The 22,413-nt window shown below is 34.7% G+C and overlaps 1 protein-coding gene across 1 annotated transcript; it reads right to left on the bottom strand.

The window, feature by feature from the left end:
* Positions 1 to 10,621: 10,621 nt before the first annotated feature.
* On the bottom strand, positions 10,622 to 21,802 carry LOC104608403 (anthranilate synthase alpha subunit 1, chloroplastic-like). Its single transcript, XM_010274376.3, has 11 exons — positions 21,190 to 21,802; positions 20,875 to 21,059; positions 20,604 to 20,793; positions 16,986 to 17,137; positions 16,636 to 16,751; positions 16,289 to 16,535; positions 16,121 to 16,177; positions 15,131 to 15,283; positions 14,169 to 14,249; positions 12,505 to 12,591; positions 10,622 to 11,330 (listed from the first exon to the last, which is right to left on the bottom strand). Exons 1-11 carry the CDS (start codon positions 21,386 to 21,388, stop codon positions 11,007 to 11,009), a joined length of 1,791 nt encoding a protein of 596 aa, XP_010272678.1. The 5' UTR covers positions 21,389 to 21,802; the 3' UTR covers positions 10,622 to 11,006.
* Positions 21,803 to 22,413: the final 611 nt, after the last annotated feature.

Raw genomic sequence — 22,413 nt, 5'->3', positions numbered from 1 at the left:
GATATATTTTTCTCATCATTAAATTCTTTAATTAAATCCACAACATTGATTTTAATAATATAAAAATAAAAAATTTGAAAAATAATTTAAAAATAAAACAATTTTCTTCTCTCCTAATGGTGGGTAAGCAATTCAACCATTTGGGTCAAATGGGTTAACTAATAATGTCATAATCAAATAATAAAAATCAAAATAAGTAATATATAAAAATACAAAAAATGAATTGAGCATATCTGTAATATTATATATTCATTATAATAAATAAAATAAAGTATTAAATGTAAGAAATATTTTTATTAACGATGAATAATAAATATTTAAAAAAGATAGAACACAAAAAACGAAAACTATACAATTTTGTCGAAAACATTGAGGGACATTTTTAATGTTATATATTCACCATATTAAATACAAAATTGTTAAAATAAAAATTATTTTTATTTATGATAGAAATGGAATACAAAATGAATAATAATAGTAGTAGTAGTAATGGTGATTATAATAATTGTCATTGTAATTTAAAATTCCAACGTGCTTTAAAGCACGTCCACATTTACTAGTGTTCTTTAAAATAGTGAATTTGTCATTATTTTTGAACATAAATAAAGTTAAAAAATATTATTTAATTTCCAATAACTTAGACACTTGTGACTAATCGTAGTGATTGGATCAACTTAAAACATGATCAATATTTCTTAAAACTGAACCAGGGCTGAATTGGAAGTGCTGTTAATTAAAGACTTTAATCATCTTTAACAATATTGTTAAAGCGTTTTCTTCATAAATATTGCACCTCAATTAGATACTTAAGTTGATGACTAAGATGGCATAATGTGCACATATTTAATCATCATCTTTTTGGCTGGGAAGAGTGCTTTAGTATATATATATACATATATATATATATGGTATTTTTAAAATCTTATATTTGTGTTCTTTTCAAATTTTTGCAATCGGAATCATAATAATCTATTTCCATAGCCTATTTGGGAATGAGATTCCATTCACAAGAGCTAAGGGGGAGGGAGTGGCCATTCCCTCATACCAGGGAATAACATTCCACCAGAAATGAAAATGGGATTCCAATTTCATCCAAACAAACAGTTAAAATCGAAATAATCCATTTTGATTCAAATTCCCATGAACCAAACGGGCCTCTTTTGCAAACTTATATGAGCCCTTTTTTTTTGACACAAATGCCACTGTCAGTGTCAAGCACCTAAGTTTGTGTCTGTGCGTGTGTTACATATTGAGATAAAAAGACTAATAAAATTATTATATTAACCGAAGAATTCAAAAAGACAGGAATACTTTGTTTAAAGATGAATGATTGACATGCATTGTAAGTGCGCACAAATTGCTTGATAGTGATGCCTTCATCTATTTAAACGACAAAGGAATTTCTCTGTTAGTGGATTGGTATCGAATTTTAGGTGAATGATGGTTTGATGGAAACACTTGTAAGTTTGAGAAAACAAGAAAGAAGGGATGTCAGTGGGTTGGTTTAAGTAGTACACCACACTGAGTAGAACTGTAAATGGGTCGGGTCTGCTTTTGAACAGGGTTGGTTTAAGTGGTTTTATAGACGGACCCGGAGCTGAATCCATTATTAATTAAGATAATCAGGTCTGATCTGGTTCCATCCGATTATAATTGACATTTATAATTATTTATGATAATATATAATAACTTAAAAAATTTATGATAATATAATCTAAATGAAAATTACAGTAAAATAGTAAAATAATTATATATTGCTAAAACACGTATTTTTAACCAAAATTATCTTATATATTGTATGTCTATGAAATTCACTCTTCTATCTATATATATAACAAGATGGTCTATATCAGCATGACTCTCCTTGCTCCATTACCCCCATCTTGCATTTTCCTTAATCTCTTTTCTCCCTTTCTCATCACTCCCATTAAGCTATATCACCATTCCCAACCCAATTATCTAAAAATATTCCTAAGATTTTTCTCCCAAGTTATTTCCTTTAAGCCATTAGGAATGTATCATGTTACTTCATTCCCCAATCAATTCATGGTCAGTTCGTGGTTCTTCGGCAAAAGCAATTCATGGTCAGTTCCATTCGTAGTTCTCCGATGAATGCTGTTTTGGGAAGCAGTTATAGTATTTGGTATCGGTTGTAATGTTTGGGGCTCTATCCTCTTCTACAAATCTACCCCAACCTTGCTATTACAGGCTCTTTGCAATCTCTTTTGGGAACCTCTTCTGTCTTTTCTCTCGCCGTTTGTGGTGGATTGGAGTTGTGCTTTTCTACTTCTGTTGGTGATTTTTCACCTTTTTGGATTGCAGAGGTACATTTGTTCTACATCCATTTATATCTTTTGTTCTTCTTGAGAAATTGTATTTGGGTTGTGATTGGCCTTGTTGGCAATTCTATGTACTTGTATCAATTTCTTGAATGAATGAAATATGATTTTAACCTTCCAAAAAAAATCTCTCCCCAATCTATATCCACTCTCACATTTAAAACATTCATATTAATTAATAAACAGTTAAATACGGTTAATATTTAATCCAATCCATATTCAATGAGTATTAAATAGTGTTATTACCAAAAGTTAATAAATACAGTTAGTAAATTACCAAAAATTAAATATTCTTATTAGTATATTTAGTAAATTATCAAAAATTAATAAGTATTGTTTAACTCATCATTACTTTTTAAATTATTTTGGATAAATACTGTTATATTCATGTTAATTAACAACATTTTATAGAAGTTGAAAACTCTTTAATTAATTTATATAAAATTGAGAATTATATTTAACAATTATCAAAAAGTGTAAAATTTTAGTTATTGCTATTATTATAGTTAATAACCAAATGCAGATGGGGGGTTAAAATATTATAATATTGGAAAATGAATTTATTAATTAATTTATATTGGAAAATAAAAGATAAATTAGTGTACTTTTGTTAGTAAACTACCTAATAAAAATCAATATTTAATAATAATTTAAAATAATTTTCTATAAATCTCCATAATTACACAAATGTAATAACTTTTTTCAAAAATTTACATAAAACTACATTTTTAGTAAAATAACATTTCAGAAATTAAAAGATATAATTTTTTTTGAAAGTTTATTTAAAATGTGTTAAATAATTATAGAAAATTTTTGGAATGTTTTGAAAAATTTATTACATTTGATATATTTTGGAAAAGTATTGAAAAATTATGTAATTTTTATTGTAAAATATTGAAGATTATAAAAGATAAATGAGTATGAGAAAGGGAAAATTGTAATTTGAAACAATAATTAGACAAATTATTAAGATAAATTAATATAATATTGGAAAAAAGAAATTATTGATTAGTTTATATTAGAAAATATAAGATAAATTAGTGTAATTCTATAAGTAAGCCATTTTAAAAGAAAATAAATTATTTAGTAACAATTAAAAATAAATTTGAATAAATTTTCAAATTACACAAATGTAATAAATTTTCCAAATTTTTCATGAAAGTGCATTTATGAAAATTAAAGAAAATTTAGTATACTTTTAGAAATTTACAATGTGCTTGGTATTTAGTATATCCTTTTGATCAATTTTGTCATCAAATTGAATATTAGGTTGATAGGGAGTGGGTGCCTTGAATTAAAGTCACCCAACACTAGGGATGGGGTAGGAAAAATTTGAGGATTCCCCATCCTTGATAAGGAGTGGGTGTGTTGCCCTGAATTCGCCTGACATTGAGGACGAGGCGGGGAAATTTGAGGATTCTCTATCACTAATAGGGAGTGGGTGCCTTGCCCTGAACCCACTTGACATTGGGGACGGGGCGAGGATGGGGTATAGTGTCTTGACTATAGGGTGGGGACAGGGATGGGGTGTCCCGCCCTGTTACAATTCCTATATAATTGTTAATTATTAGTGAAATTAATAAAAATGTTAGCTTTTGTAATTATTTTTATTTATTTAAAGTCAAACAAAATTTAATTTAAAAATAATGAAAATAATAATAGTTATTAAAATTACTACAAATGATTAATAAATTAAATTTATTAAAAAATATTTGTTCATATTAAATTAACAATAGTTATTTTTTTGTAAATCAACATTAAATGAAAATATAATTATTAAAATTTTAAATATGGAAAAATCCCCAATCAATACCCTGTTCTTTGGCTTAAGTGACAATTTGGTCCCCAAACTTTAAAATGCGACAATCTAGTACCCAAACTTTCATAATATGACAATCCAGTACCTGGACTTTTAAAATGTGACAATCCAATACCTGTCGTAACCAGTCCGTTAATCAGCCATTAAGTGACATTTAAAAAGTCAAAAAATGCCCTTCAAAGGCCATCTAATTCTCTTTATCAACCATCCAAACATTGATAATAAAATGAACACTCCCAAATTCTAGATTCTTTATTCAAAAATGTTGGTGATTGTTTAGAAGAATCTAAAATTTGGGATTGTTCATTTTATTGTCAATGTTTGGATGGTTGATAAAGAGAATTAGATGGCATTCTTAGGGCATTTTTGACTTTTCAAATGTCACTTAACGGCTGATTAACATAATAGTTAGTTAACAGCATGTACTGGATTGTCACATTTTGAAAATTCGGGTACTGGATTGTCACATTTTGCAAGTTCGAGTACTAAATTGTTGTATTTTAAAGTTTGGGGACCAAATTGTCACTTGAGCCAAAATACAGGGTACTGATCCAGAATTTTCCCTTTAAATATTAACAATAACTTTGAATACTTTTAATTAATTAACAGTAAATTTTGGTTATTAACTTATCGATTAATTAATAATAAATAAAATTATTCAATATCTCAGATTTTCCACGGTCCCCACTAGTGCAAAAGAGTTCAAGATAACGAAGAGATACTTCTATATAAGAGGTGGTCCGACCAATTATTAATTAGGACGCAAAACACAACCAAACAGAACTGACTATCAATTCGGTTCAGATAGACTGACGCATTAACTAATAGCTCTATGCACTGACCCGGCCCTATTGGGATCTGGGGCTGGGATAATCGATGGTCCATGCGGAACCCAACCTGTTGAATGATTTTACAGCATTGAAATCTTGGTACGTAAATAAAAGATTTCAATGCTGCTGGGTCGGGTTTGGTTCGACAACCCTTGTATTTTTTAATCGGGTTGAATTCCTCCTTGCGTGGAAAACGAATTAATGCAGTCTTGTGAAGAGAACAGACATGATCAATCGTTTGCTTGGATTAGTCATCATCTAGCCCATTGGAATTCTATTTCTATCCACTGGAGCGCTTCTTCAAGCCATATATAGCGTGATTTGAGGTGTTGGCAAAGTCAAAAGACCTAACCCCCAACAAGACAAAGTTGCTCAAGCGGTTAGCGGCCCATCTGATCAACAATTTAAAGCAAAAAAAAAAAAACCTTGGTTGCGTGCTTTCAGTCTCTCAAGTCCAGTTGGAGATTAATTCTTTCTCTGGGTCTATAACCCATGACTGTAAAATCTAGTTATATAACATGCATCTATCGCTTTCTGGAGTTGTTTTGTGTTCATGCACCACAAAGAACAAGCATTAATGGAAACTCTTGTGGCTAGTCTTTTGTTCTATTATAAAACTTATGTGGTCTTACATCACTTGACAAGCACTTTACTCTAATCTGGAGAATTAAGATTGCGTCAATGGTCTGCAACTCCCTCCCAGATGTTATTCAATGAAATCTTTCATTTTTTTTGTTTTGTGTAGCATTCCAAGCAACCCAATCCTAGCTTAGATAGACTCACTTGTTGATGTATTTTAAGCAAAATCGAAGAAAAAATCATTTAAAATCCAAAAGTGATCTCATTCCAATATTTTTCTAACTGGGGATGGCTCCTGTTCATATATAGATATGCAAAGGAAATTAAAACACAACGAAATTGTTTCATTTGATATGCCAGATATATATATAGGCTGTAAGATTCAACGTGACTTTCTTTTCTTTTTTTGCTAAAGATCCAACTTTGAAGTCCAAGTATCCACTCCATATTTGCATTTGAAATGGTTTAATTCATTGCCACTCAGCTTTGCATTTAGTGCAATATCTATTGAGAGATAAAATATTGTTTCTTGTATATGGGGAATGGCTTAATTAGAAAGGGAGTCGATGTTCCTGACAGCTAGTTATGACATATGAGGGCCTAATCCAGGGTTTCTTTGCCATATCAATGTGGTATTACATGGATTAGCTGATGATACTTCAGAGATTTGTGAAGGTTAAGTTGTTATTAAATATAACAAAATATTTCATTTTTTGTCATTTCCATTGTTATTTGACCAAATACAGCTCTTTATATATAAAAACCATGGTGATCATGGGTCAGGTTAAGAGTAATTTTGTCATTTGTCATAAAAAATATTTAATAAGATTGATTGACCATTGGTAATATAGGGTCAAGGGGAAACTAGAATCTTGGAAGAACAACACCCCATACCTAGCGAGAAAACTAACTCTCTTTTAAGTCGATATTAGCATGTTCGATATCCCAAAGGAGCAAACAAAAGAAAGGGATAAATTACAGAGAAAATTTTTATGGGGTACGAAAAAGGAACAACAAATGGAAGAATGTGTATATGGACATGAATCAAGGAGGCCTTGGAGTTAGAAATTCAACACTAGCTAATAGAGCGAACCTAATGAAACTTGGGTGGAAAATTATGAATGAATCAGAAAATTTGTGGGTCCATGTAGTGACCAAGAAATAGCTAAAACAATCTGACCTCTTACAACATTCTGCCCTAAAGAGCAGTTCTTGAGAATGGAAAAACAAAAAATCATGAAAGAAAAGGAAAACATCAGAAGGAGAGTCAGATGGACAATAGGCAATGCAGCCCACTGTAATAACCTCTGGACAGACAATTGGGTAGAGGATACACCCCTTAAAACCGTAGTGAATGACAGAGACTGGGATCAGGAAAATCTCGCCCTCAAGGTGAAGGAAGTCATCGACGTGGATACAAGAAGGTGGGATCTTCGCAAACTCAATAACCTTGTCCCCACCCACCTAATAGAAAAAATTAAAGTCATTTATCTTCCCACCAGAGAAGAAGATAAGAGAGTGTGGGGTCATGGCACTGGTGGAAATTAATGGTTAAATCTGGCATATATTTATCTAAGGGGGGCGTTCTTTTTTTTGGATTTTGAGAAGGGGGGAGTTGGTCATCCCATTAATCAAGAAATCTATGTTGTTTTTTTTTTCAGATTTATTTTTTTGGGTATCACTTACCTAGGTAATTGATACCCATATCATAAGTGGGTAAATAAATTTCCCACCTGAGGGGAAAGTTGACAATACTCTTGAATGGGACAAAAATGCCTCTTTTAATAATAGATTTTTATGGTTAAAATGGTCATTACCTTATTTACATGGGAAATAAAAAAACATGGGTAAATGCACTTACCCATATAAGCCTTTCCTGAAAAACACTTACCCAGATAAATGCATTTACCCATATAAATAACTTACCGAAAAACAAATGGGCCTTAAGGATAAACGTCAGCTTCGACACTCAAATCCTAAGGGCCATAAAAATTTCCAAGAAAGTTCACTGCCCAGTAAAATTAAAAATTTTCTTATGGCTTCTGTTCACTGAATAAATTACCTTCCAGGAAATATCTATGTGAAAGAGGTTCGAACATTGGGTCGGGTTGCCCATATTGTGGGGAAACAGAAGACATAGATCATATTGCTCCTAAGATGCCATTTCGCCAAGCAAATTTGGAATTTGGTTGATACTCGAAACTGGCTAGGCTTGATTGACTCGCATGAGAGTGTACTTGAATGGTGGATACATTTAGAGAACAGAGAAATCCACAAAAGAAATTCTTGGGTCAGAGAAAGAGTTGCGAATTTATTCTGGTATATATAGAAAGCAAGAAATGAAAAGATCCAACACAATAAAGAATCATCTCTCCAAGAAGTTGTTTCAAGAGCTTGGAACTATGTAAAAGAATATTTTGAAGCAAACCCGATTTACTATCAAGCCTCAGGATCGGTAAGTAGGATCATATGGGTAATATGGAATCCAGCGGAAATGAACACCATAAAAATCAATTTTGATGCTTCAATCTTGCAAAATGAGACTGTGTGTTAAGAAACCACCTGGGTGGCCACTAGGTGAAGTGTTTAGTACCAAGATGGGCAAAATTGGAGGAACCACAGTCTCTGTAGCTGAGTTGTGGGCCGCTTTGGAGGTCCATGTGCGAAGCAGGCACGTTCGAGATAGTCTCTTCCCTCAAGATTAACCGTGTGACTGCAAGTTACTTATTTTTGTGGACACCGCCGGCTGGCTCATAATCCCCATCCTTGTTTTTCCTTTCCCAGTTGTATATAAAAAAAAAAGAGTCGTGGTTAGTTTAAGAGAAATGCCAAAAAAGTGAAGACGAAATTTAGACAATATCCCTTTTATTAAATGTCTGAAATCATTTTAATTTAAAGAATGGTAGGTGCAGGAGAAAAGGAAGGAAACTGTTTTCTTAAAGCCCATCGGCTTATAAGAGGTTTTTACATTATAAATATAATACTAAAGAGTAAAGATATACAATAATATAACTATAACAAATTGTTGAATCTAATAGAGCTCTTTTACTGAGGTTATTAATTAGGGCCCCATTTGGTGCGTTTTCTCGTGCGGTCTTTCAGCTGTTTACAAGCTGGGCAGATCGTGCTGCGGTCTTTTTCTGTTTGGTTCATAACAGATTTAGCCACCGACAGCCGATATGCTGAAAAGACACGAGAAGCTCATTTGGGGCTGATTTCGGGAAGTTCCAAATGGAGCTTTTCGCATCTTTCTCTTTATTCTCACGCAGAAAGATACGGAAAGATGCATGAAAAGACGTGCAATAGCCAAACTAGTTTCAGGCTACTCAGATCTTTACGCAAAAACATAATGCATCTTTTGACTGTCAGAGCTACCAGAAGATCTTCTCAAAAAGACTTGCCAAACAACTCCTAAATAAAAATATATGACAGAAAAAGCTGTGCTTTGATCTAACATAATAAGTGGGCTGTGATTAATTTACCCGGCCTAGTTACAGTAGTTTTAAACCAGTTTCAAGAGTTAGGTTGGAACAGGCTATGGATGTCACTGTTGAGACCCCAAACTAGCTCCAACCCGACCCGACTATTGTGGGTGGGGGGTGATTTGAACCAACTCAATCCAGTCTGTGCCTTGATCTGCCTGGTCTAGCCGAGACATCAGGCGGATCAGACTAGCTAGACTATTTTTTCCACCACCCCAGACACAATAGATAGATGTGGCAAATTCCCAGAGGGCTCCCTCATCTAATGAATTTCTGGAAATTCAGATCTACCATTAGCCCATTGAATTTCTTTTTTGGAGATTCTTGAATTCAAAGCATTGAACACATCCTCACGATAATAACTTGTAGCATCTAAGCAAAGATTCATCACAACCAGTTGGCATTTGCGGTTTCGTCAATCATCCATATATTGTGCTGAATGATTGAAAAACCATGGAACAATGTTTTTGATCCAAACAACTAAAGAAACAAGATTCTGTCAATAAGTTGAGAAACTGGTTTGTTCATTAGCTTAGCTCACATTAGCTGAGTCAAAGCCAAATTTTCAAACCTATGATGTCAAGGAGGTTGTGAGCTCCTTAATGGCTAAATATTGTTCCAGGTGGCCAACTGGTTGGTAGTTGGTATATCTGTAGCTTCGCGGCAGTGGAGACGCAGATCTATTCCCATTGCCACAGGCACAGGGGGGTTGGGAGATGGGTTACCTCATCCCCAATTCTCCATGGTGGAAGGTTGGCCAAAGGGAGTAAAAAAATAGATGCCCCATATTGAATGCATCGTATTCTTATCCAAGGCCATGGAAAACCATGTATACACCAATACAGAAGGGATATAGGGGTTTTCGAAGTTTGGGAAGGCTACCCTTTATTCCTCTCAGTCTGTTGAAATAAAAAAAAAAAAAAACAAAAGAAAAATTTGACCCAACGTTGCCCCAGATCCAGGCACAAAGCACCCTCGCCACCTCAAACCCAATCCAAAGAAATGAAAACATTACAAAAGATTTTGTAATAAGAACCAAACACGAGCAGCAGCAGCAGCCGCCGCCACTAAACAAACAAACAAACCAAACAAGAGGAATTAGCCAATACACAGAAGGAAAACCCATGTTAGTCTTCCCACAATAAATTGGAAAGGTTACTACATAATCTTGATTTATTTATTTATTTATTTTTTGGTATTACATTATACACATTAGAGTCAAGTCTAGGACAGAGCACTGTGAGGATCAAATTCGAATTCTCATTTAGGAGGTGGAATCAAACCCATGGATATACAGACTCTCTGTGGTATAGCCAGTGGGCCTCACCTTCATCCTGCTCTGCCCCATCTGGTTATTTTTTACGACACAAAAGGGTAAGGACAGAGCAGGGTGCATATGAGATCAACTGGACAAATGGAGAGGTTGCAGCTCTGCCGGTTTGATTATAAAAAGTAGAAAGAGGGCCTTTCCATAATGACTTCAATTCAATCTGGGCTTATAACCTACATATTACACTTAAAACTTCCAAAATTGAATATATGCAATGCCCAATCAAGAGTGTTCCTTCAATCTCAGACAATCTCAATGTTCAATTTATTAGTATATTTTGAATTTTTTAATAATCATGATACAATTTGTTCTATTGTGTTCTCTGTAACTTCCTACTACAGATTTTAAACAATGGAATGCATATACAGTATTAAGCATAGCTTCTTCAATAAAGTTATAAAACTCAAAACACCCCGCATAGATGTAAAATCATTTTTAAAGTGTGTGAATCTTGATATGTCCATATATTTGTACCCATTGGCATCCTATATTTGAACAAGTTCCCATATCCCAAACTTGTAGGGTGAGACAGATTCCAACTCCAAGAGAAATGATACGTACCCGCAGTTGAACTCAGGTAACATAAGAAAGCAACTCCACATGCATATAAAAATATGGTGCAACTCATTATTTCTCAATGAATGTTGACTCTGCAAGATCAATTGCACGGGCAAGAGCAGCAGCTTTGTTCTCGCATTCCCTTTGCTCATCACCTGGGTCACTGTCAGCCACAATTCCTGCTCCAGCTTGAAGGTGAGCCACCCATTCTCGTCGTTTGTTGACATCCTTATATGAGTATATGGTGTCATAACGAGTCCCAGTGGGGAAAACCATGGTTCTAAGTGCCAAGGCTATGTCCATATCACCATAAAAAGAAATGCACCCAAACCCGCCACTATATGGCCCCCGCCTTGTGACCTCTAGTTTATCAATCAACTCCATTGCTTTAACCTGTTTTACATGAGATCATACAATGAGAACACACATAACAGAAGACCATAATATAGTAACAGAAACAATTTATAACGTTCCAGCTTCAGCTTAGGTACTGGATTTTAGGTATCAAAGAGAATTAAGTAGAGGAATATTTACTACCACAGTAGACATAACCAACTAGTAGAATCAATAAAAATTCTCACACAACATGCTTCAGAACAACCATACAACAAACCACATACACAAGAATTGGGGCTCCACCTTTACTTGAGGTAAAGGAATTCGTATTTCCATGATGAGCATAACTGATTAGAATGGTCAATAAAGAATTAGTATTTATACAATCACCAATTACTGGTTTTCCGAGGGCAATGCTGAAATTACAACTGGAGGCACCCACAAGCAGCAAAGAACACGATCTTCTATAGAAACATAATATAAAATAATCAAATAAAATCTTTTCTGGAAAAGCTTCATAACTCTTTATCTGAGAGTGGAAAAAACATCAAAAGAATATAACAGATCAAGTAAAAAGCAGAAAGATGATATGATCATTGGATTATATCGTTTTATTCTTTTCATCAATTTTTCTGGTTGGTATCATTTTGATTGAGACTGAACAAATAGGGGCTTCAACATCCCCTACAAGTCTGGCAAAGGTAACAGACAAGCATGAAAAATTCACCTTCTATCTAGTTTTAATTGTATTAATTGTTCTTTTATCAAAGCAAGCACATGCGAGACTGGCCAAACCCTATAGACTTGGGGCCTGTTTGGGAGAGCTTCAGATTTGATTGAGCTGCTTTCACTAAGCTGCTTTGAAGAAGCTAGTAAAACAAGCTTCACCAGAAAGCCATATTTTGGATGAATGATATATTTGGGCTTTGCAGGTTTTTCACCAATCATTGCTTTAGACTGTCCGTGTGGGTTCCATCTCACAAAAGCCAAAAGATGGTACTCGAAAGATCTCCCAAACAGGCACTTAGTTTCTGTTTGTTAATGGCTGAAGTGGCTGAACAAAATGATCTATTGCTTTTTTCTAGTGTGCTAAATTGTTAAATAAAATAATCAACAGTATGGTAATCAATCCAACTTTATCTTCAGCCATTAAAGAGATCACAGTTGTTGATTAGAACCAAAAAACTTGGATAAACATTAGTAACCACAAAATAAGGAGGTTACTGAAAACCTTTGGTGCACCACTAACTGTTCCAACAGGCAATGCAGCACGCAAAGCATCCCAACAAGTAAGATCATTGAGTAGTTCGCCTGTAACCTACAAAGGACCAAGGGATTTCCATTAAATTCTAAAACAGATATTTACTTACAAAGAAGCTCCTATGGAATTCAACTCTTTGAAGAGAATAGGTTGTCTAAATTCTAAAAGCAAGGGAACCAATGTCATCCATAACATGTATGTCATGTATTATATCCATGAGCAAATACCATCAGAGATTGATCCAAAAAATAATGCAAATACCATCAGAGATGAGATTTTTAAAAGCAAAAGAACCAATATAAGTCCATAGATTTCCAAACAACTGAGACACAAGGTGGGGTGCAGCTTTTTAGAAATGATAAATAAAGAATTTGATATATAAGAATATGCAAATATAGATTCTGTATCACAAGGAAAACATTTAAACCTACATAATGGCATAATGCAACAATCCATGACCACATTTCACAGAAACAAAAAGGCATTGATAAATCAGTATCTTTAAAGCACCATAACTTACATACATGCAAGACAGACAAGTCCATGAAGGTATAAATAAGGTTGAAATCAAAGTTTAAAGTTTCAAAATAACCACAAAATAAATCATAGAGAGGGAGGAGGATCAATAGGGGGTGAAACCACTGCTTTAGGCAAGAAAGAAGGGGAAGAGAGAGGAGGAAAGGCGGAAACCTTTGTTTCAGACTTTCAGTGAACCCCTATTCAAGTGAAGAAAGAAAAAAAGGAAGTTATATATACCTCAAGCCTATAAAATTTTCAATGTATTTGTTTGTCTCCTAATTGCATAACTCAAAATAGCTAATGTGATGTTAGATCTTTAGCATTCCTAATCCTAGAAGGTTGGGCTTCAAGTATTCAATAGGTTTTTCTTTTTAATGTTTCTTTTAAAAGTTCATAGATCATTACTACTGCACAAGCAACAATAAATGGTTATACCGAAGTTAATACTCTCATACTGGTGCAAAACACATAAGAATATACAAAAAAGAAGCAAATATTGCTAGAGAATAAAAACCTATTCAGGGACCTCACCTAACAGCTTAAGCTTTTAGGTTGAACAGTTTCTTGAGATGGAATCAAAGCCTGCTTGACTAAGTGGTCTGGTGTTCAATCCTCGCATCCCATTATAATTAACTAAATTTCAGCACTACAGGTGGACCTGTGCTTGTCCACAATTCAATCCCAACAGGCTTTTACATGAAGGGGCATGTTAGAAAATAAAAAACTATTCAGGGACCTCACCTAACAGCTTTTAGGTTGAATGGTTCCTTGAGATGGTATCAGAAACTGTCCAATCTAAAAGCTTAAGCTGTTAGGTGAAGTCCTTGAATAGGTTTTCGTTCTCTAACAAATATAGAGGCATGCACCTAGGTTGCCTGCCTCAATCCATGTACTTGCCTTTAAAAGGTGGCATACCTTGAGTTCAATCTAGGTGCATGCCCTAAAATGCATCCTACCTGTGTGCCTAGGTGTGCCTTTAAAACACTAGATGAGACAAAAAATAAAAAATAAAAGAGTAGCTTGCACATCAAGTTTTTTTATGGTATGTTTGGCTAGTCTTTTTCTGTTCAAGTTATAAACTCCACCCAAATCCAGAACTGCAAGAAGATTCTTACCGTAGAGCTGATATGCATTACATGAGAGTATCTTTCTATATTCATAAGCTTCTCTACCTTCACAGAGCCAGATTTGGAGACCTGCAGCAATAGTCTCTTATACATTAAAGTGTGTCTTAATAATCTACAACTCATGGTCAAAAGGCATGCAAATTTTGAGAATTAAAAGTGGAAGGAACATGGTCCTTGCATAATTCCTGACATGGCCAAAACACCAGAAATAAATATGCCTCAAAGAATTGAATCCATAAAAAATAAATGTAACATGTAAAAATTTTAACTCACGATGAAAGGATCCAGCATATTAGATGCAAATATTAAGTTGTGAGATCCATGTTAGTAATAGAATACAAGTTCCCGGTGCTTGCATTGCTGCTGCCAAAACCTAGTCTACAAACCTTAAGTTACTTAGACCTATTTCCTTCCCACACCTCATTTTCTTATTACACTTACTCGTGTGCTAGGTTGATGGTAAGAACATAACCATGCCAATCATATTTCATCAATGGTTTACTGATTTTGTCTGTTCATAGACTTTCATTTAAGTGCTCATAGTTTAAACAGGATTTATGCAGCCAATCCCACAAAGTTGGGATAAGGCCTGGATGATGATGATATATATATATATATGAAAGCAGATTTTTCACAATCTAACCCTTAATTGGATTGGAGACTGGGAAGTGACTCCTTACAAATTTAAAAAATGGACAAGAAAAAAGAATAGAAAGTCTAGGTTGAAAGGACCCAATTTTTTTAAGCTATCTTCCTCAATCACAAAACCAAGGGCACACTACTAGGTGAGAATCAACAGGTCTCAAAATAAGGCCCAAAGTCTACCCACATAAAATCACAAGGAAATGCATCTAATGTTTGGAATGAAAGAATTATATAGAAAGTTGAACATCTAACACTGTACAAATAAATTTTCAGGTAGATGATGAACATTAGAAAAGAAGAGAAACCTTTCCAACATCATTTCGTCCTAAATCAACTAACATAATGTGCTCTGCACATTGCTTTTCATCATTCAGAAGCTGCTTTTCTAACATGTCATCCTCCTTGTCTGTTTTTCCTCTTCTAATAGTCCCAGCAAGTGGTCTGTTAATAATCTTTCCCTGACAATATGAGCAAAATAGAGTAACTAGTTGGTAAAACATGAGGAAGAGCTCAACACTATAAACATGGAAAGCCTATACACAAAATATTATCATTCTAAACAAGATCAAAAGAGGAACATGTATATGAACATCATGACATCTAAAACCAATGTTAGATGTCAAAATCTTGGGCGCTGTTTGGATAGACTTCCACTTTTGTACTTTCAAAAATATCAAAGTATAAAGTACATTAAATACTTTTACTTTGGTATTTTTGCTTTGAAAACCGTTTGGGTAAAAAATTTTGAAAAGTATGCTTTTCAAAACAAAGTACCATTTCTGTTTGGCAAAAGCATGTCTGTTGGTACTTCCAGTGACGGTTTCCAGTGGTTTCAGGGTCTAAGACCGGTGATGGTAGTTCAACTCTAGCAGTGGCGAGCAGAGGTAGGGTCGAGAGTTTTATCGAAGGGTGGTCACGTGTGACCACCTGTTCGCACAAAAACGGAAGCGCCAAAAGCACGAAGTATAAAAAGCTAACTTCGTGCTTTTGGGGTTTTTCATACTTTCAAAAGTATGAAAGCAAAAAGTATAAAGTACACAATACAAATGCTATGTCATGTTTTCCGTACTTTTATACTTTCAAAAGTACGAAAGTACTTTATAGAAGTCTATCCAAACAGGGCCTTATTTTAACAAAATGTCAAAAATATGATTTAACTTCCAAGAGAATAAATCACTTCTATAGAACTAAATGTAAATAATAAATTTTAAAAATCTGTAAATAAGGTAATCATTTATAAGGAGAAAACTTCTAAGCTATTCAGGTAATGACTCAGCCAAGCCATATCAGTTTACCTTCTTCACACGGGTGAGAATTTCAGGGCTTGAAGCGACCAGAATGCATCCTCTAGCCTAAGTTTGATAGGAATGTAAAAACAAAATCAGTTACAAATGTAATAGAACAGCTCATATAAACCAACTTTAAGTGAAATTATGTAAAGCTACAAAGAAGAATAGATGCACCTGTAAATAAGTCATATATGGACTTGGATTCACAATTCTCAATGCTCTGTATATTTCAAATGGGTCTGCAAATGTTCGGCGTTCAAACCGTTGACTTAAAACAATCTGAAATATATCGCCTGCTAGGATATGTTCTTTAGCCTTCATTACTGCATTCTTGTATGCTTCACGTGTCATGTTTGATTTTTTCAATGAAGAACCAAAGTGCCGAGTATATAATTTTACAGACCCTGCTGATAGCCTTGGGCTAATAATACATAACGAGAAATAGGAAGAATAATACATAACAAGTAAGAGCTAATAAGGAGTATAACAAGGAGGCAAGATAAAACGAAAACTTTACTCACGGAACAATATTGTGCACTTTAGACACTAAAACTTCCAAGCGGTTCTTTCCATCAGCATAAGCCTCATCAATTGAAGAATACTGATCCAGCCGAACCCAGTGAATCACATAAGCTCTCTGAGGGCAAAAGAAACACCCAAGAAACCCTCAATGCTCAATCAAGTTAGTAGTTAGAAACCTCCAAATAACTCAAAATGAAATCTACGACTAAAACATTAATAATGTATGAAGAACATTATGGATGATCATAAATTCAATTGGCATAGTTAACAACGGAAGCATGGAAAATGACAAACTTAAACTTTGTTCTTGTTCAAAAGAGGGAATTGATTGTTGTTATAGAAAAAGTACCTTCTCTACATGATCAAAAACTATGACATCATCATAGAGGCCTAGATGAACATCTGCTAGGTTTCTGTCATCCTCAGGAGCACTTGAAAAAGGAAGTTTTTTCTTCTCAACATACCTTACAGTATCATATGAGAAGTAACCAACCCAACCACCTGTTCATATGGCATAAGCTATAATTATGTTTTTTCTTTATAATTATAATTCAACTGAAATGAGTAAAGAAACAGAATTGCTTTCAATCAACCGGTAATCCAACTATTACCAAAAAAACTGCTATTACAACATGGAAAACTTTTTCATGATACTATAACATTAAAAATAGTCATTTCTAAATCAATAGAATACTTCAGATGATAAACAATTCCTGTAAACTTGACTGTTGTTTAGTGGCTCCAGTGAATAAACTACATAAATAAAATAAGATGACCATTATAATCCTGAACCCATAGTTTTCAAGGTTCTAGGCGATTCTAGGCGACATTGGGGCGCCTAGTCGCTTAGGTGGGTGCCTAGGCAATAAGAATTCTATAATATAACGAACTAACTTTTGGATAATTCCCTAGTTTTATATACCATTCAGCAAGCATATTAATTGAAAAATAGCAATTTTCTTTATTAAGAATCTCAAAGAGCCATTCAACCTGAAAGCTTAAGTTGTTAGTAGAGGTCCTTGAATAGGTTGATATTCTCTAACACGCCCCCTCACACGAAAGCACATTGGCCTTGAAGTGTGAACAAGCACAGGCCCACCCATACCTTGTGCTGAAACTTAATTAATTATAATGGGGGTAATGAGGATCGAACACTAGACCACTTGGTCAAAGTGGCTCTGATACCATCTCAAAGAACCATTCAACCTAAAAGCTTTAGTTGTTAGGTGAGGTCCTTGAATAGGTTGATATTCTCTAACAAAGAACATTAAATTTCCTCTAAAAATGTGTCGAATCATCACATCTAAAAGAAAAAAATCTTATACATATAGTGATTTCATTATTTTAGAAAATAATACAACTATAATAAGTATTTAATAGAGCAATTTCATATCAATTAGCAGCTAAAGATGGTTATTAACTTTATATAATAAATATTCAAGATGGAAAGTAAAATAGTAAAAAAAAACAAGGATGGAATTTCTGTTTTATTTAATTGAAGAGAGAGTGTGTAGAAAAAAAATACTCACTATACTTCTAAAACATTAAAACCCTTTAATCTTTTAAATTTCAATAGTAAAATATTAAAGCGAAGTAATATGATATATATAATATAAAATAAAATGTATTTAAGACACATATAATAAGATACACCAATATAAATGATATTATATAAGGCACTTGCCTTGTCATTTTTGTCACCTAGGTGGGTGCCTAGTTGCTATAAGTCGAGGCGTTTGGGTGAGGTGCCCTTGGCAACTATGCATGAATCATTCCAGAAAGTTGTTAGACAGTGTATGTTCTCAATTCCAAAGTAATGTAAACTAATACCCCTTAAAGTTGGACATTTATGAGACTTATGTTAGCTTAAAATGTTCTCAACCAATTGATAAACTTGGGGAGTTTATCATACCAAGGTTGACACTCTTGTGTTGCCAAATTTGTGGAACAATATATCTCAATTACTTGGGTTGGACCTAAGGTACAGTGAGTGGGTGTTTAAGAAACATTAAACAAGACCATTTCCAATCTAACCCTAGACTGTGGAGACAGGTGGGTAAAATTGGGAAGTTGCATTTAATCCCCTGACTAGATAATGATACTACACTGGGTGTTGGACTGGTCTGCTTCTAATATGACAACCAATGAGATCCTTTTGGGGTCAAATAATTGGGAATGTTGGAGTATACTACAAAGATACTTCAGTGAGTGATCATTGTGATAGGATTAGCCACTTTGTTAGACAAAGAGAATATCTAGGTTACACTTTCTATGATGGAAACCTAAAGTTGCCGGTAGTGGATTTCAACATGTTTTGAAATTGCTTTGCAAAATGTACTTATATTTATAAATAGTTTATTTTGATAAAGAGTTTGCTAATGGTTTTAATCATAGGATTCATTATGAGTAGAGGGTGTGGCACTGCATTTGACAGTTAGGGAAAGGGTCCATCTATATCTGCAATGTTATGATATTATTGGCTGCGAGATTTTATGCAAATGTCTTCTTAGGCCTTAAATACTTGGTGGACATTAACTCAGCCCAAATTAATGGTCTTGGGCTCATAGGATGGATAAGACCCAGTTTTAAATATAAGAATTAATGAGCCAATTGTTGGGCCCAACACACTTTGGCAAATTCACTTGTATAGACAAGCTGAATTTGGTCCATATGTTAAGTGAAGTGTGGATCACTCTTTTAGAATTAATTTAGCTAAGATCTTGTGGGTCCCATGCCACATGGAACCTTTTCTCACTGATCCTTATCCCTAATAAGATTTAGATGTAACCTAATGTTGGTCAAATTCTAATTAGAAAGAGTTCTAGTTGGAGTCATAACTAACTAGTTTGACTAGTCAAAGTCCTAGCAGAATTAGAAACTCCAATTGGATTGGGACTTTCCTAATCAGAAAGAGATGATTTGGCCAGATCATGCATCTTCTTGCATACTATTCTTTTGAAAGAGTTTGTAAGAAAACAATTCAGCAATAGTGAGAGAGAAAACTGAAGATCGCCATTAGGCTTTTGACTCCCAATCTTGGACAACATTCAAACCTGTTCTTGGAGAAGATCAAGGCAACAGTTGACCATCTTCCAGAGTTATTTCAGAGGCAAAACATTGCTAGTTCATCAGAGATCAAGGAGCAATCTTGGAGGTACGCCATCTTCATCTCCAACATTGTATCTGTGAGACTATAATAAGGTGATCTGACATGAACTACCACTTAGATGATCTGCACTTGTGGACTGTCAAAATTTCAGGTATGAGAGTTTTGAATCTCTTCTTTTGGTCTGAGAAATCTTGGTGAAAATCTTGAAGGTGAACTCAACAATATTGGGTGAATTTAGGTTTGAAAACCCTAAACCAATTTGTTGATTATGAATTTGGAACATCACAAAAGTTTTGAACTGTAATTCCCCCTCTTGGTGCCAGTGTTAAAAAAAATTGAGTTTTGATTTAACTATGCCTCAATTACGTCTGTCTAAACTCCACCCCAATGTGGTCTACTAGGTTCTCTTTCAGAAAACTAAATATTAGCTACAGAGACTAAAAGAATTGATCTGAATTGTTAACTGATCAGCAACAGTACCATTTCAGTTTTATCCAAGATCTCCAACCTAAGACCATTGCCAACTTAATGCAATAAAAATGATGTATGTGGTTCAAGATTTGAAGTGTCAAAAGAAAAAAAAAATACATATAACTATAAAGAAATAAAATTTAAGTATTTGGGCTCTAAGATTGATTGGCATTTGTAAAAAAAGAGGTAAGCTCATGTATCTTATAAACAACTCCATAGATTTATAAATTAACTCTTTTAGTCATGTAATGTTCTACCTAAATAGATTTTCCAAGGGGGGATTTATGTCATTCACATTCCATGAAATTACAGAGCAAAGTTGAGATTGATTCATAATAAGTATGATGTTTTCATAAAATATGCAAGTAATTGATTCCTTGTACTTACCACAAAATACATCTGGAAGTTCATCAATGCGTTGAGGCTTCCAATTCTTCATAATTCTCCGAGGAATTACCATCGGATCATCAACATATTCCTCAGTTCTACTCCCTTCCTCATGGTCCATAATTGTAACAAAATTATCCTTTGCCACAACTTCCATTGTTGGCTGAGCTCCGATTACACTATAGCGTCCCTGGGGAATGAATTCAGAACAGAATACATGACAACGAAATAGGAATTATTTCAAGAAAAGAAAGAAACAATGGGAGCTTACCACATTAGTTGCTCGGAAACCCTGCTTTACTGATTCAAACAAAAAACTTGGAGCTTCTCGATCATCTTCTTTAACTAGGCATCGGTAAGCAAGCACCGGAGTCAGGTGGTCTGAGAAAATGCAGCGGTATAGCGGAATTAAGTTTCCGTTCTTGGAAGCTTCTGCAAACTTCGCATCCTCCTCAGCTAAATCAATAAAACCAGAAATCAAAATCAAGTTCAAGATATTGTAAGAGAAATCATTCTTAATTGTATCTAAAATCAATTCTAGAGACAAGTTAGGAAAAGGAAGCCCTCGTAGAGAAGAAAGAGATACCTAACGAAGAATAAGAGAAAGCCGAACAGTTCAAAGTAAGCTGACGGAACTGGGTGCGAGAGTGGGAGACGGGGAAGCTAAGGGAACCTGTTGATCTTCTGCTGCAAATGGAGACAACTGAAACCTTTGGAGATAAATGTCTACGCGACGGAAGAAAATGGGGTGAAACCACTAAAGTTTCCATCTTCAGAGCGTCCATTGAATTTGGAGCGACAAGTTGAGCAGAGACAAGTTTCAATACGAATTGTGTTTCATGGTTGATGGGCCTTCTTTCAAGCAACCAAAAAACTTGCGGGTATCACTGGTCAAGCAGTTGATTCAAACAGCCATTGGATGAGGAAACCAAGTTGAAGCGTATTGTAGTGGACTTTCAAGTGGGAATAATGAAGCAGAATAACCTGATCTGATTGTTTAACGAAGGAGAGATGTGGGGTTCCAAGTACAAGGAGCGTCTTTTAATGGATCAAACCATTGATTTTCTGACTCTTAATGGACTGGTTTAATGGCGGCGGCGAGATGATCTAGTAGCGCTGGTTTGGCCGTGCTAACTGCGGCAGCAGTTCCTGGAGACCAGAGGTAACAGGCAACCGGTAAATCATGATGATCTAGTAGCGCCGGTAAATCATGACGATTCTGGTTTAAGTTAACGGATCGAATTTCGGATATTGGATGATCCGATTCGATGTGACCCAATCCGATCCAATCAGATCGATTTCGAATTTCGGATATTGGATTCGGATCAATCGGATTTTCTTAACGGATCGGATCGGATATGCCCTTACCGAATCCGATCCGATCCGTTTGGAGCCCTATAGGACTGAGTTGGAAAGAACATGGGGGTTTTTTATGGTTGAAAATAGATTTGGATGTAAATTGGTAAGAGAGATGCGATAAATAGAGCGAGAATAATGTATTCATTAAGGTTATCTATGTTATGGGCCCGGGCGTAGGATCTCGTCACGGGGCGGTTTGTTGGGAAAACTCCTTGCCTTCCCCTTGCCTTCCCTTTGCGAGTTGACCCTATGGTGGCGAACTGAGGGGTGATTTATTCAAGAGATCACCTAATTCTCCTTGTTCTCCTCTTGACTGAAAATTTAATACCTTTATTGAATAAATCAGCTCCTTAAATAGGAGATTACAGGAGGGTTTCCTTCTTGTATTCGGCTAAGGTAGTCCCTCTCTTATCGCAACTTAAACTTCTATCGAAACTCAAACTCCTACTTC

Source organism: Nelumbo nucifera, chromosome 6, assembly GCF_055504915.1.
Source record: "Nelumbo nucifera cultivar China Antique chromosome 6, China Antique-T2T, whole genome shotgun sequence".
NCBI classification, from domain to species: Eukaryota; Viridiplantae; Streptophyta; class Magnoliopsida; order Proteales; family Nelumbonaceae; genus Nelumbo; species Nelumbo nucifera.
This window is presented reverse-complemented; position numbering and strand designations above follow the sequence as displayed.

Excerpts from the sequence above, each read along its gene's own strand:
- LOC104608403 (XM_010274376.3), bottom strand. The coding sequence starts at position 21,388 with ATGGACGCTCTGAAGATGGAAACTTTAGTGGTTTCACCCCATTTTCTT. Across the intron at positions 17,138-20,603 it reads ACTTCCAGATGTATTTTGTG|GTGGTTGGGTTGGTTACTTC; the intron begins GTAAGTACAAGG and ends CCATATGAACAG. Across the intron at positions 14,250-15,130 it reads GACGAAATGATGTTGGAAAG|GTCTCCAAATCTGGCTCTGT; the intron begins GTTTCTCTTCTT and ends CTATTGCTGCAG.